The sequence below is a fragment of the Orcinus orca genome, chromosome 5 (assembly GCF_937001465.1).
Source record: "Orcinus orca chromosome 5, mOrcOrc1.1, whole genome shotgun sequence".
Taxonomy (NCBI): Eukaryota; Metazoa; Chordata; class Mammalia; order Artiodactyla; family Delphinidae; genus Orcinus; species Orcinus orca.
In genome coordinates, this window is record NC_064563.1 from 145736623 (window position 1) to 145750090 (window position 13468).

Sequence of the window (13468 nt, forward strand, 5' to 3'; positions counted from 1 at the left end):
GGGCTGGGCGGGGCAGGCAAGGGCTCCCAATGGGGACTGGTATTTGGGGCTGTTGGAAGCCAGATTTTGGAGACAATGAGGTTGGCATTCTGAGTGACCATGCCAGTGACACCTACCCTTTGCTTAGTTAAGGGCGTGACGTTTGGGTTCTTTTCCCTTAGGCGGTGGTCTTGAGGATTCTGGACCAGTACGTTCTCCTCTAATGTGCCCAGGGTCCCAGGGAGGGATCTGCCCTTCAACTGCAGGGTCTGCTGGTCTAGGTGGGCACCATAGCTGGCAGCAGTGAGAGTGCACGCCTGGAGCCTGCGAGTTCCTCTTGGCTTTCCTCCCTTCCCCAAGATGCTGTGGGGCAAGTTTCTGTCTCCAACTGGACTTCCCTGGGTAAAGAGAGTGAAGCAGCCTCACAATGGCTCAGGGGCTCTCTGACCATTAGAGACCCTCCCTAGCTAAACAAGCATCTCAATATATTAGCATTCAAACTGAAATCAGTGCCCAAGAAAATATTCCTAACAACAGCGGGCAGGAACAGTCCAAACAGGGTCTCCTCTGCATTCCACACCTGTGAATGGACTCACTAGTATTTACCATTTATTATGCAGCACAAATTGTGTGTGGAAGAGGAGGTCAAAGACAATGCTTCAGCGAGATAGGGAAGCGAACAAAGAAAGGGAAAGAATGGGGAGGGAGGATGTATTTCATCTTTAATGAACTCAGGAGGCTGAGGACAAGCTAGCTGTAACCTACATCACCGGCGGCTCTCATCTGAGGATGTGTTTCCAGAGAGCTGGTCTATTTTGGAGTGAGAGCCACTGCCACCCATCAGATAGGATTTCAGATAGAATTTTATTAATTGGACACCCATGGCGGAAAAGTGGGTGATGGCATGCACCACTTTGGTGTCGGTTGCTTTGGGGGTAGGGTTGTGTGGTCCCCCATTCTCTTGTGGATTTCCCTGCAAGGGACGGGGGCTGGGATGACCCAGGGTCCACTACAGCTTGCCTACAGAAAGCCAAGCAACGTCCCGGTGCTGCTGGGCACTGTTTGGGAGGACCTGTGCAGGCAGGGAAGCTGCAGAGAGCTGGACCCCAGTTTGGCTACTCCTTAACGGTGGGGTCTCAGGCAGGTGAGGTGGTCTCCTCGTGAAATGGAGCGGCAGAGGGTCATACCCCACCCGGCCCTGGCCCCCGGAGAGCTGTGGAGACAGAGGAGGAGTAACCTGTGCAGTCTGGAGTTTAATGAGCGCACTGTAATTGTGCATTGCTGCACGAATAGCCGCTACTGTTCATAATTGCTTACCTACTCCGCGAGAGGTATTAATGCAAAACTGTAAATAGTAAGTACGGGCCTCTCTCGCTCCCAAATCAGTTTACTCCCCCAGCTTTGTCCCACTGGCCCGTCCACTTGTCTCCCTCCCCACTGCCCCCCGCTGGTGAAGGCCACGCACCCTCCCCACTGCAGGCAGCTGCAGGAGACGTTCTCACCGGCTCGCTGGTCTGCTACTTCCGCCTTGAGATGCCTCCGCGGCCCGCAGAGACCTCGGGATAAAGTGCACATCCCTTAACAAGCTTTGCAAGCCCTCCACCGTGCGGACCCCGTGGGCCTCGCTAGTCCCACCTTGTTCCAAAAGCCCCTCCCGCCTTCCCCAGATCAGAGCTCAAGACCCTGAATTACAGATCTCCAGCTGTTCCTCTGTCTTGCTGCCGAGCCTTTGCACGTGCTGTTCCCTCGCAGGGAATGTCGGTCGTGAACGAGCACCCCTTCCCCACCCCACCTCGCTAAGCTCACCTCACAGTTTATTTCCTCAGAAACACCGTGTATCCCCACCCAGGGCCCCCACTGCATTGCGTGACCCTCGTGGGTCCCTGCATCATCTTGTTCTAGCTCTTGCCCCTTGGCATTGAAATCGTTTGCGGCCCAGTCTTGGACCTGAGCGAGCTGAGGCCACAGGCTACGTCTGTCTGGCTGACTGCTGATGCCCAGGGCTTTATCTGGGCTGTGAGTGAGTGAGTGAGTGAGAGGATAGATAGGCTTGGAGTCTAGACGGGCAAGTCAGACCCTCATCATAATCCAGGTCTGGCATCTGCTCCAGCTGGCAGGTGGGTGGAGTCATGGCCGTTTGTCCCTGTATTCATGTAGGTTTCATTAAAAAGGGAAGACCCGACCTGTCCCTGGGCTTCCTCAGGGGTTGACGCAAGTGGTGGGTGCTGGGGGAGGGTGTGGATGGTCCAAGGTGGCTGGAGGTGGAGGGGGCCACGCCCTGGAGAGGGGCTTCTGGAAGCTCCCGCCCCCAACTGAAGACAGAGCAATTGGCTCTACCGGCGTTAGGGCCAGTGCCCCGGCAGGACGCGGGTCTGGAAGTAGACGTCTCACCTTTCCAGGTGGGGGTGAGGATGGACTTTTGGGACCAGGCCTGGAGCTGTCTCACCCATTGTTCTGTCCACTACCCACCCCCCACCCCCCAGCAAAGCCAGGATTTGGTGTTTCCAGGGCCCCTGTGGAGTCAAACGGGGTTATAACCCTGGGACAGCAGCTCGTGTTCCCCAAGAGCAAGACAGGTGGGCCCAGGGATGGCATTTGGTGCTGCTCTGGGTGCTGGAGCTGCAGGTGCACGAAGCCAAGAGCCTGCTGAGCTGGGGCAGGGCCTCGCGTTGATCCTGCAAGGGGCGTTGACGCAGAAGGCACCTGACAAGCCCAGATGCAGAGGCCACGCCCTGCAGCGCCCTCCCGGGAGCGGGAGAGGCTCGTGCTCAGCCCAGGCTCTGAGGAGGCCCGTTGTCAGGCTAAGACAAACCTCCCCAATTATGCGGAGGATGCACGAACGTACTCCTGCTTGTGTTTGAAGCATTTCTCATGCTCGGCGCCAGCGGCAAACCAAGATTAATTTTGTCAGAGTTTTACTCCGCACTTTAATTTTTAGCCACAGAATGTTATAGTCAGTGAGCTAAGTTTTGATACGGTTAAGCTTTCCAGAGGTAGGAGACGCCTGGGAGGTGTGTGTGTTGTGTGTCTTTTTCTTAAACAGCAAAGCAACATTTTCAAACAGCACAAGAACCGGAAGCCCCTGTGCCCACATCTCCCCATCCCCCTATTTGTGTTTTAAAGATTCAGAACCTCCAAATCGTCCAAGATTTCCACGATGGAAATCATGTGGAATAATAATAATGGAAATCCTCTTCAAGGATGCGGTCACGTACCCTCAAGAGGCCACTCTAAGGCGGGGGAGGGCTTGTTTCGGTCACTAGAGTTGCTGGAGTTTATAAGGGTGTTTATGGATGACGCACTCTCTGGTTTTGTTTTAGCCTTTTGTTAGGAACAATAACGATCAAAAAGCCATCAACTTTAAAGAAATACCTCACAAGCTGTGGAAAAATAACAGTATGATGTTATTTAGAACAAACAGCAGTATGGCGGCGTCTCCCCAGTCCTACGGCCATCAGAAGGGCCTGAATTATCAAAGGTGGCTGTCCACGGGCTCTCGAGATCAGGCTGACTGCCTGCAACAGTACGGAGGAGTGTCGCCAGAGGCCACGCTTTGGGCACTGTGGAATGTTCTGTCTTGATTCAAGAGGCAGCTAGAAAAAGCACAGCGCATTGTTCATCCACCCCAGGGTTCTTCTGTGTTTTGGAGGTGCCTAAAGCATATTGACTTGTCCAGCCGTTGCCAAGCCATTAGCAAGAATATTCCTTTCTTTGCTTAAAGACCTTTGGTTCTTGGCTTATCTGTAACAGTTCAAAGGACTCCCGATGGAATCTCGAAAAGCCAGTGTAGCTATGTATTAGGTATCCAGGTGATGCAGTGGAAGAGGCAACCGTTTTTCAAGATGACTCACACTGGGATCACTTCTGCCCCTCACTTGATTGTAGAGCTCAGAGCAAGTTCCTTAACATAGTCTGTGCCTCAGTTTCCTTGTCTGTATCCCAGAGAAAAACAAATCAACCTTTCGAACACTTCAGTGCCATTATGAAGGTACAGTGAGAGAGGAGAGCTGTAAGGGATTTGGAAGATTTACAAGGGAAACACAAAGGCCATCTCCTACAAACCCCGTCGGTCCAAGTGGTATCGCTGCTCTTGAGAAACGTTTATGAGGTTACGCCAGGAAGGGACTAAAAGAGCTCATTGTAAAGCTTTTTCAGTTGTGCGTTTCTTAGCAGCCTCATGCATTTTTATGGGATTTTTTAGCGAGTGGACTGCAGGCAGATAATTTTTAGGGTGGCTGGTGTCTCATTCTTTGAGACAGGTGATGTATTTATCAGTTTTGTGATTAGATGTTAGGATTCCTAGATAAGACGGTAGATCATAGTTTATCTTTAGCATGTTTTTAGTAGAAGAGTAAGTGAGGGCCGGGGAGGAGGAATTCCTGTAGGTGAGCATCCTTCCTGTGACGCTGAGGGCACCATGGAGGGTGAGAAGCACTGATCGATGACTCTGACTGATCGATGGCCCTGAGCCTGATGGTGAGTCCCTGTGGTCCTTCCCGTGGTGTAACTTATACCTCCTCTTGGCGCTTTTCCTCCCCATCTTTCTAGAATGGCAGCAGTCACTCTGCAGCAATGACAGAGCCCAAGTCAGTGTGCGTCTCTGTGGACGAGGTGGTCTCCAGCAGCAGGGAGGTGATAGAGATGGAGCTGCTGAACGGACTATTGAAGAAAGAGGATAACAGTCTCACAGAGGCCCAGCGCCTCTCCTCCCTGCCGCGGAGGGCGGCTGTGAACATCGAATTCAAGGACCTTTCCTACTCGGTCCCAGAAGGTCCCTGGTGGAGGAGGAAAGGTAGGGCGGGGGCATCCAGAGGCGCGGCACCTCGGAGGAAGGAACAGGTTGTTTGGGAGGATCTGGGTCTGGAAGCTGGGAGGCTGATTCTCTTTCCAGACTCTGGCTCTGCTGTGGCCAATGCATGTAATTGCTTTATGCCTGATTTTTCCTCACTTACGATATGAACAGATCAGATTAGATGACTCAAGATTCACAGCGTTTGTTGGTTTTTTTTGACTGAAGTATAGTTGATTTACAACGTTGTGTTAGTTTCAGGTGTACAGCAAAGTGATTCAGTGATACATATATATATATACGTATATATATATATATATATATATGCACTTTTCCAGATTCTTTTCCATTATAGGTTATTACAAGATATTGAATATAGTTCCCTGTGCTATACAGTAGGTCCTTGTTGTTTATCCATTTTATATATAGTCGTGTGTATCTGTTAATCCCAAACTCCTAATTTATCCGCCCCTCCTTTCCCCTTTGGTAACCATAAGTTTTCTACGTCTGTGAGTCACACGCTGGTTCTTAAGCTCTGATCTGATCACACAGTTTGACTACGGTCCATGTGTGCCAGTTTCCTGTCTGCACTCGGAGGTCCTCTTTACTGGATGCCGTTAATGTTAGTCTTTCGAGATAGGACTGTTTTTTTTTAAATGTTTCAGAGCAAAGTGGAAGCCAGGTGTTTCCTCCCAAGCTTGACGTGTTGAAAAGTAACAAGTGACCTATAGTAACCTCTCTGGAAACCAGACGTGTACGTTTACAGATCTTGAAAGGACTGTCTCATGGGGGTCGTTGGTGGGCTATCCATAAAAACAGAAGAGAGGGCGGAGCAGGTGGGACTCGGAGGTCTCGGGAGAGCCACGCCCACAGGAGTTTGCCGCCAGCCTGTTGCATGTTAATGGGAATTGATGACTGACGGTGTTCTGAGTTTTCTTAGCAACGTGGATGCTCCCTTGCCAGCTCTAGGTTTTCAAAGTGTGTGGAGTTAATGCCTCCCTGGGTTGGTATTTCTTTCTCGAGCCCGACCGACTTCTTCCCGTGGAACTCACTCCGTGTCCCCCGCTGCCCCGTGCACCCTCCATGTATCCATCTTTGGCGGGGGGGTGACTGGGTGAGGACGTGCTACACATCACCCAGAAACAGTGGTCCTCAGTTTCTAATGAATCATTGAAAACAACTTGAAAATCTATGAGGAATTTGCAACAAAGTGACTCAGGTACCCCCGGAATATCCTGGAATATTGGGGTTGTTTAGAGCTCTCAACTTAAATCTAGATTCAATCCTTCTTCGTTTTTGAAGGAGACCCACCAAGACTCACTTGTTTACTTTGCATCTTTCTGCCCCTTATTGCCTTCATTTTGCTTCCTACTCTCTTGACGTGAAGCAGTTGAGACGGTTGGCGTGGGCACCCTGGAATTCCTTAGAGCCATGATTTTAGAACCTTGATTGACTGGTGCCTGGGACCTTTGAGCCGAGCTGGTTGTGGGATGATTTTGTGTCTGTTTGCACCAATGGGAACAGATCCCAAACCTCCCCAGCGGCTGATACCGTCGCATTGTTATCTGAGACTCAACATCTTCAGAGTGTGCCAGCCTGTTCTGTTAACAAAGAAATTCTGTGAGAGGCTCAGGGTCGGGCCCATTTGGTGGAGTCTCTTGAAATTTCGACATAAGATTCCAGCCTTTTCCTTCTCCACTTGAACAAAGATTTTACCGAAACAATGCACTGGGCGACCAGGAGGGTGTCGTGAGGTTTTGACCTGCTGTGTCTCTATAGACAAACTGCGGCAGACCTGTGGGCCACGTGGGCAGGTTTCTGTCCACGTGTTATGTGTGGCCTTAGAAACGTGGTCATGATGCTGAAAACGCTTGGGTGGGTATCCTCGCAGGTGAAGGCTTGAGATGCAGAAATGCACATGTTTGAAAACCATGGCAGAATCTTGGTTTGAAATCCAACCCTGCAGGTGTTCACTTGGGGCTGGCAGGTGAAGAATATCATTTCCTGGTCAGGTGTGCGGCTTGCCCACCCTCTGTTCTCTACGTATTAGAACTGGTCACACTGATTGTCAACAGTGATGGCCTCTTAATTAATGAGGGAGGAGCCGCCACCGTCCATGGCCGGTGGCCTCCTAGGAAGCCCCGCCCAGATGGCTGCCAGATAAACACTTGCCCTGCAGTAACCTGTGTGGGCTCAAGCGGGGAGGAGTAGAAAGTGGGCCCCCGGGACCTGCCTGTGAGTCAGAGATGGCTAGGGCTGGAGAGGAAGTCGGGCACCGTCAGCCTGGTGTGTCCAGGTGTTTGGTTTCTCAACCAACGAGGCCTGACTTCTCTGTCTGGCTTCCTCCTGGCCTCTTTCTCCACCCCAGTGCCTGTGTCCACTTCCCTCTCTGTGCCCCTTCTCCCGTGCAGCCCCATCGTTTCTTTTGTTCTTGGTACCCTCGCAGGTCAGAATTTAGATTGTTTATCACTCCCGCATAACTCGAGGGTGTGGGATACTCGTCCACATTCTCACTGAATAGAAAGGAAGCCACGTGTGAAGGGCTTGCCCGAGCCTGAGCTGGGAGCTAGGCCGGGGGCTGGGTGGTGGTTTCCGACGCTTGGGCACCGGGCAGCGCCTGGCGCAGGGCCTCAGGGTGCCAGGGTCCCCACGGCCATAGGGAAGCTGTGCTCCTTCTCCAGGCTTGGTGCCCACAGACGCTGCCGAGCTGGCAAGCGTTCCCCTTTTCTCTTGGTGGTAGTTTTAGGTTTCACGTCGCCTCTGTGTGATGCCCAGCGTGATGCCAAGTGTGACCAAACTTTGGGGCAGGAGCTTATGCTCTTACTTCTCTGACCATATTCTGTTTTTCTGTCTGTATCAAGTCAATAGTCTTTTGTTTTTTAAAAAATTCAACTTTATGTGCTGAGCTCATTGTAATGCCCACAGTGAAGTGTGCAGTGAAGGACAAAGGAGCCTGAGGGCTGGAGTGATTCGCTCAAGGTCGGAGCCAGCAAGGTCCGCCACCCAGCCGTCGGATTCCTAGTTCAGGCTTCTTTCCATCACGAAGACACTGGGCCACTCCAGTAAACTCTAGGAAAGCCGTTTTCTCCCAGAACGTGGTGCCACCACACACACTCAACACAGAATGCTGTAGCCAAGCCTGGCACTGGGATTAGAATAATACTAAAAACTCCTACACAGTTATTTTAAAGAAAGAAGACGGAGAAAGAGAGCTTCATAATCCTTAGTAGAAGGGTCGTAAGTGACTCCATAGCAGCATTTTGAAGAAGGCAAATGTCAGGCACTGATGCTTTCTAATTCTTGAGCTTGACAATTGCCAGGCATTGACTTCAGCGTCTAAGAAAACAACTTGTATTTTCAATTCTAGCTCCATTTTCACCATATGATTAATGATGGCTTGAGAGGAAAATCTGGATCGTACAATAGATTCCTAGTAGACAACATAATTGTGAAACGAACTGTTCTCAGGAGAAAAAAAGTACACCCCAAGGATGATTTCCCTGGCTTCTGATACAGTGATTACTTTCCCTCAAGGAATTCACTCACATAGCCTAAGTTGATGGGACAGATGATTTGGAACAATGTGGACTCTGGTGCCGTTACACAAACTATTGTGTCGAGGGACGTAGGGGAACAATCCGGTTTGATTGTCCTCACTCACCCCAGTGTGACTTATTTTTGAAAGCGGCTTTTGCTTCCTGGATGGTAGACACTGCGTTGGCGTTGGTAACATTTAGGACCCCTTGTTAAGAAGAGAACCCACATTGTGAAATGCTGAGGTGGAGCGGAGAAAATTCTGCACTCAGACAGCACTCTCTGGCTTTCAGAGCTCGTCCACACGGTGGAGTTAAGGGGGTACTCTGGGTCGTCTGTCCCCCAAGGAGACTGGAGCCATTTGCATTTATACAATTCAAGCAGCCCTTTGGTCCAGTTGGCGCAGGGGCCAATTCTGTCCTTTCAATGTGTGGAGTACACGAGGTTCAGAGATAGATCCCAGGTCACAGGAGCAGGGGAGAGGGGACGTGAAGGCAGGTCTGGGGGGCTTGAGGCTACAGGACCTGACAAGACACCTAGCAAACATCCGGCCCTGATGTGAGCACACAACGGGACCATTATGGCACGGATGTGTCTCACCCCATTTTACAAAACCACTGGGGGTGGCCTTGACTGTTACCTCTGACTCATTTCCCCTTTAATCGGCCTGCTTGGATGTCAGTCACCTCTGCCTTTCACAAGGACCCACAAAGAGGTTTCCTAATCCCATGGGGAGGCTTGGCTGTCCTGTCTCCTCCCCAGGGAGGTGAGGCTGGCATGTACGGCATGCTTTGCGCAAACAGGTGACATGATTCTTAGAAATGAAATAACGCCTCCCAAGATTACCTCGTGGGTTGAGAACAAAAGTCACATCTGAGGGTTTGGAGAGTTTTCTTTACTCTTCCCCAGCCCAGCTGGGGCCTCACCACAGTAACACTCCTATGGAATGGGACAGCACCTCCTACTTTGAAGCCGGACCCTCCAGCCTCATCCTTGCCAAATGCCAGGATGGAGTTAAATATTCTAGGCAGCCCCACATCAGATTATCTGTATTGGTTTGCTTCTGAGCTATAAAAATGCATTTGAACACCCTTCTCAAATTGAAGTTTGCTTCCTCTTAATTTCCATGGCCATTGCACAAGGCCTGTGCTGACAGGCTGGCTAAAACGAGTACAATGTGCCATTAAAATCCCTTTCAGCGGGCTTCCCTGGTGGCGCAGTGGTTGGGAGTCCACCTGCCAATGCAGGGGACGCGGGTTCGCGCCCTATTCCGGGAAGATCCCGCATGCCGCGGAGCGGCTGGGCCCGTGAGCCATGGCCTCTGAGCCTGCGCGTCCGGAGCCTGTGCTCCTCAACCGGAGAGGCCACAGCAGTGAGAGGCCCGCGTACCACAAAAAAAAAAAAAAAAAAAAAAATTCCCTTTCAGCGATTCCATTAAGGGAAGACTGGATTCCAACCCAGCGCTGGGAGACTTGATCCAACCGACTGGGACAGGGGTGGGGAGGGAAGGCCAGAGAAAGGGAGAATCTAGAAATCCCAGAGCAGAGAGGAGCCTCCAGAGGGGGAGCTGCTCAAGTGCAAAGGCGGGTTTCTCTTCCCCAAGCATGAATGAATTACTTTTGTATTTCTTGGAAACTATCGTGCTAAGGTGGGCTTTCTTTGGGGTGCAAAAGAAATGGCTTTTGATGCTCTTCCTTTGCCTTTATTTGAGGCTGTGACTGGTCTTATAGTGCAGTGTGGCAAACCTAAACCTTGCTTGCCAGAGCTCCCTGCCTGAGGCTGGGGCTTTACACCAGGAGCCCAATGACCCCAGGTCACCTTGGTGAATGCAGATGGCTGGAGACCTCCTCCCGTCCCCTCCCGGGCCAGTTCTTAGGCTCTCAGTGGCTTCCTCTCAGGCCCATTTGGTGATGAGGTCTTCTGGAATAGTTCTGTACCTCCGTCTTACATGCTCCAAAAGAGGCTTTGAAAAACTGTGGAGGATGAGCTGACTCTCAGGACAGATGGATATAGCGTGACCATGTACAAAACCAAAAGGGTTTGCTAGTTTACAGCAGAACTTGAACATCCAAGGGGTCTAGGCGCCCCTTCTCCAGCCAGCCCCTTCTCTCCCTTGGAGCACACTGCACGGAAGCCAAACTGTCACCAGTTGGGACCTGGAATCAGGGGTGCGTGATTCAAGTGTGGCTCGATCAGGTTCAACAGCCCCCGTAGACACGGCACAAGTGGCCCTGTCGACACCGGCTCTTCTCCTTTGCTTCACTGTCAGGCCACCCCCGTCGCCTTCCGATTGGCAACGCACAGTAACACGTTGCTGTTTTTCCAGAGAGAGTACCTGGTCTGGAGCCATCTGGTCTCTTCAGTGTGACTTTGCAGGACTGTGATCTGCTCAGTGGGGGGCTGGTGTCACTATCACTTTCAAGGACATTCTTGCGACACTCATTTTCACTTGCTGGGGGGGGTGCCCTCCTGCCTTCCTTTAACACCCCCAAATATGCTGACACCTTGAAAACTTCACATGCAGGAACTAACGTCCCCTCTTGTAAACTGGAACCGAATCCATCAAGGCCAAGAAATAACACAGGGTGACATTCTGCTGAGCACGAAACCATTTCTTTTGTCTATAAATTGGCAGAAGAAAACGTTTAGTAACCCTACACCTGCTCTTTTTGAGTTCAGTTGTAGAATCAACAGATTTGCTTATTTAAGGAACAAAGGTAACCACGTGGGTCAGATTAAAAAACATTTGGAAAGACTGAACCGTACAAACCAGGGGTTTGTAGAATGGAGGTACATGCGCTATAAAACCCTTGCTGATGGAGTTCCAAAACCTCTTTAGGAACGCTTACATTCAAGTGAAATATCTCTGATACTGTTTTTGCCCCTAATTTGAGAAAAGGCGTCAAGAGGAGTTTTCAGAGTGAAGGATGGAGGCTGATGCACCTGCAGGGACCCGGCCTGACCCACAGCCCTTAGTTTCACTTCTCACTTTGTCAGCTGTGTTGTCGTTAGTCACCTTTGTGCTTGTGGGCTAAATGGCGTTCGGTGTCAAAACTGAGACATGCCAGAGTGATTTCAAGACTGTGATGATGTCCAGCTGACACCTATATTTAGAGCCTGAATCCTGGAGCCCAAAGGGTCCTGGGAGCTCCCTCATCTGACCTCTCACCCGTGGAGCAGTCCCTCTCGCCCCATGACAACGGGCGGCCAGCCTGTCTGGGCAGCAGCCAGACCCTGACATCCCTCTGCGTGGCCAGGTCCATGTTTGCACAACTCTCATTCTTAGAATTCTGTCTGTTGAGCTGAAATCTCAATTCGAGTCATGTTCGTTTGTTGATCCAAGTTCTGCTTTTTGGAATTCTGCAGAACATGTACAATCTTGGTCTTGAAATGAGCTCACCAATTGGGAGGAGAAAAGCCTAACCATGTACAAAACAGGTACATCAAGACCCAGGGCTACCTGGAAAGGAGGAAATAAGAAGCCTGTGGTTTGTGGAGGAGATGAGGCTGGAGTCCTGCTTTGGGAGCAGGTACCACAGTGGCATCCTTGGGGGCAGGGCACTGAGCAGGGGCCCCTGCTGGAATGTTCTTGGTTTTGGTTGTGAACTGGTAAGGGTGGAGATCAACGGAAAAACAGAACCTGAGTGACTGTTTCTGTTTCTTTTACTGTCATAAGGTGAGCTGATGCGCTCAGACAAAAAAGTCCCTCGCCTTGATAGCTCCACTGCCTATCTTGAAAGCGAAACTTTTAGCAGGAATTTTATGGGATTTCTCAGTTTTTATTTCTTCCCTCCCACTTTTTTGGCGGGAGAAGTGTCTGGGTTTTTTTAATTAAAAATAACTGTTTACTAAGCAAATGCTGTTTGCTTTATAGCACATTGTCTCATTATGTGTTCCCCGGAAAGCCATTATCAGTGTGGACATTACCCAGGAGAAAAGGAGGCTTAGAAGGAGGCAGATCTCAGGTTCAGGCTTAGACCACAAGTCCTAACGACCTGCCTCTCAACAAGCTCCACTGAGAACACTTCTCCCCTTTGTCATTTCGCAGGTCCACGTAAGATGAGCTGTTTTTCTCACCTTTTCTTTGCGGATGACAAACACAACCCCAGACCCTGGCAGCAGCAGGGGTGCCACAAAAGCCCTTCTCATCTGCTGGGGAAGGGGACCCCCAGATTTCCTTCATGAGCTGGGCTGGGGCGAGTTCTGGCTTCCATCGTGAATCAGAACTCCGTCCAGCTGGCTGGGGTCTGTGCAGGGAGCCTCTGCTCGCCCTGCCTCTCCAGGACGGGGTTATCAGCCCCCCTGTCGTCCACCCCTACGTTCCTTCCAAGGGCGACCGGACCGGCTTGTCTCGAAGGAGCGAATTCATTCTGGCCAGGCCCACCTCCCGCCCGCCGAGAGGGCTCTTCCACCGGCTTTAAAAATGGAGTAAAAACCCATCTCTTTTCTTGGCCGGGGCGGACGCTGACTCTGCAGGCATGGGGCCCAGGGCGACGTTTGCGCTGTCCCAGCCAATCGGCAGGGACATACCTGCTTTCAGATATAGATCTGGCTGAGGGTCCGGCAGAGGCTCCCTGGAGGTTTTCGTGCTCCTCGGGAATCCTAAATTTTCAATAGTTGAAAGATAAGAGCACGGCCGGCCTAGCTGCGGGCCGGGCAGGTGCGCCCCGCTGCGCGTGCGCAGTGGCCGCCGGCCGCCGCCACCGCCGCCGCCGCCCGCGCCGGGGTTACTACCGGTCAACGCTCGCGGGTAACCTCGGCGGCGCCGCGCGATTGGCTGCGCGCCGGGCGCTGTTGCTAAGCGCGAGCAGAGGACGCCGAGCTCCTAGGTCCGGATGCTGCGGCCCCTCCGAGCGCCTACCCCCGACTGGGGCGCCCTGTGCACAGCGGACCCCCGGGCATGCACTCCCCACTGCTCCAGCCCAGATCCGTCGAACACCTGGGCCCAGAAAGTGGGAGCACCTTTCCAGTAGCCTAATTTTGCTCTGGAGGCATCACTAAAATGTATCTGAGGAATGGAGACATTTCTTACCCAATGATTATTATTTTGATGTCTCTAAGCATACTTGGGAAACTTCACTGGAATAGAAGTAGCACATAGATATTTAGAAAGGCTGTCCTCAGGAAAACGGCTGGCGTCCTGGGCAGTGTCTCAGTCCTTATCGC

General features: G+C 51.5%; 1 protein-coding gene across 2 annotated transcripts in view; it reads left to right on the forward strand.

Moving 5' to 3' along the window:
- The window catches only part of ABCG1 (ATP binding cassette subfamily G member 1), a 60493-nt gene that overhangs the window by 2172 nt on the left and 44853 nt on the right, over window positions 1-13468 (forward strand). For both annotated transcript variants that reach the window (XM_004264583.3, XM_004264584.3), the window contains exon 2: window positions 4528-4771. In XM_004264583.3, coding sequence (XP_004264631.1) covers window positions 4528-4771 — 244 coding nt within the window. The remainder of the gene's footprint in view (window positions 1-4527; window positions 4772-13468) is intronic.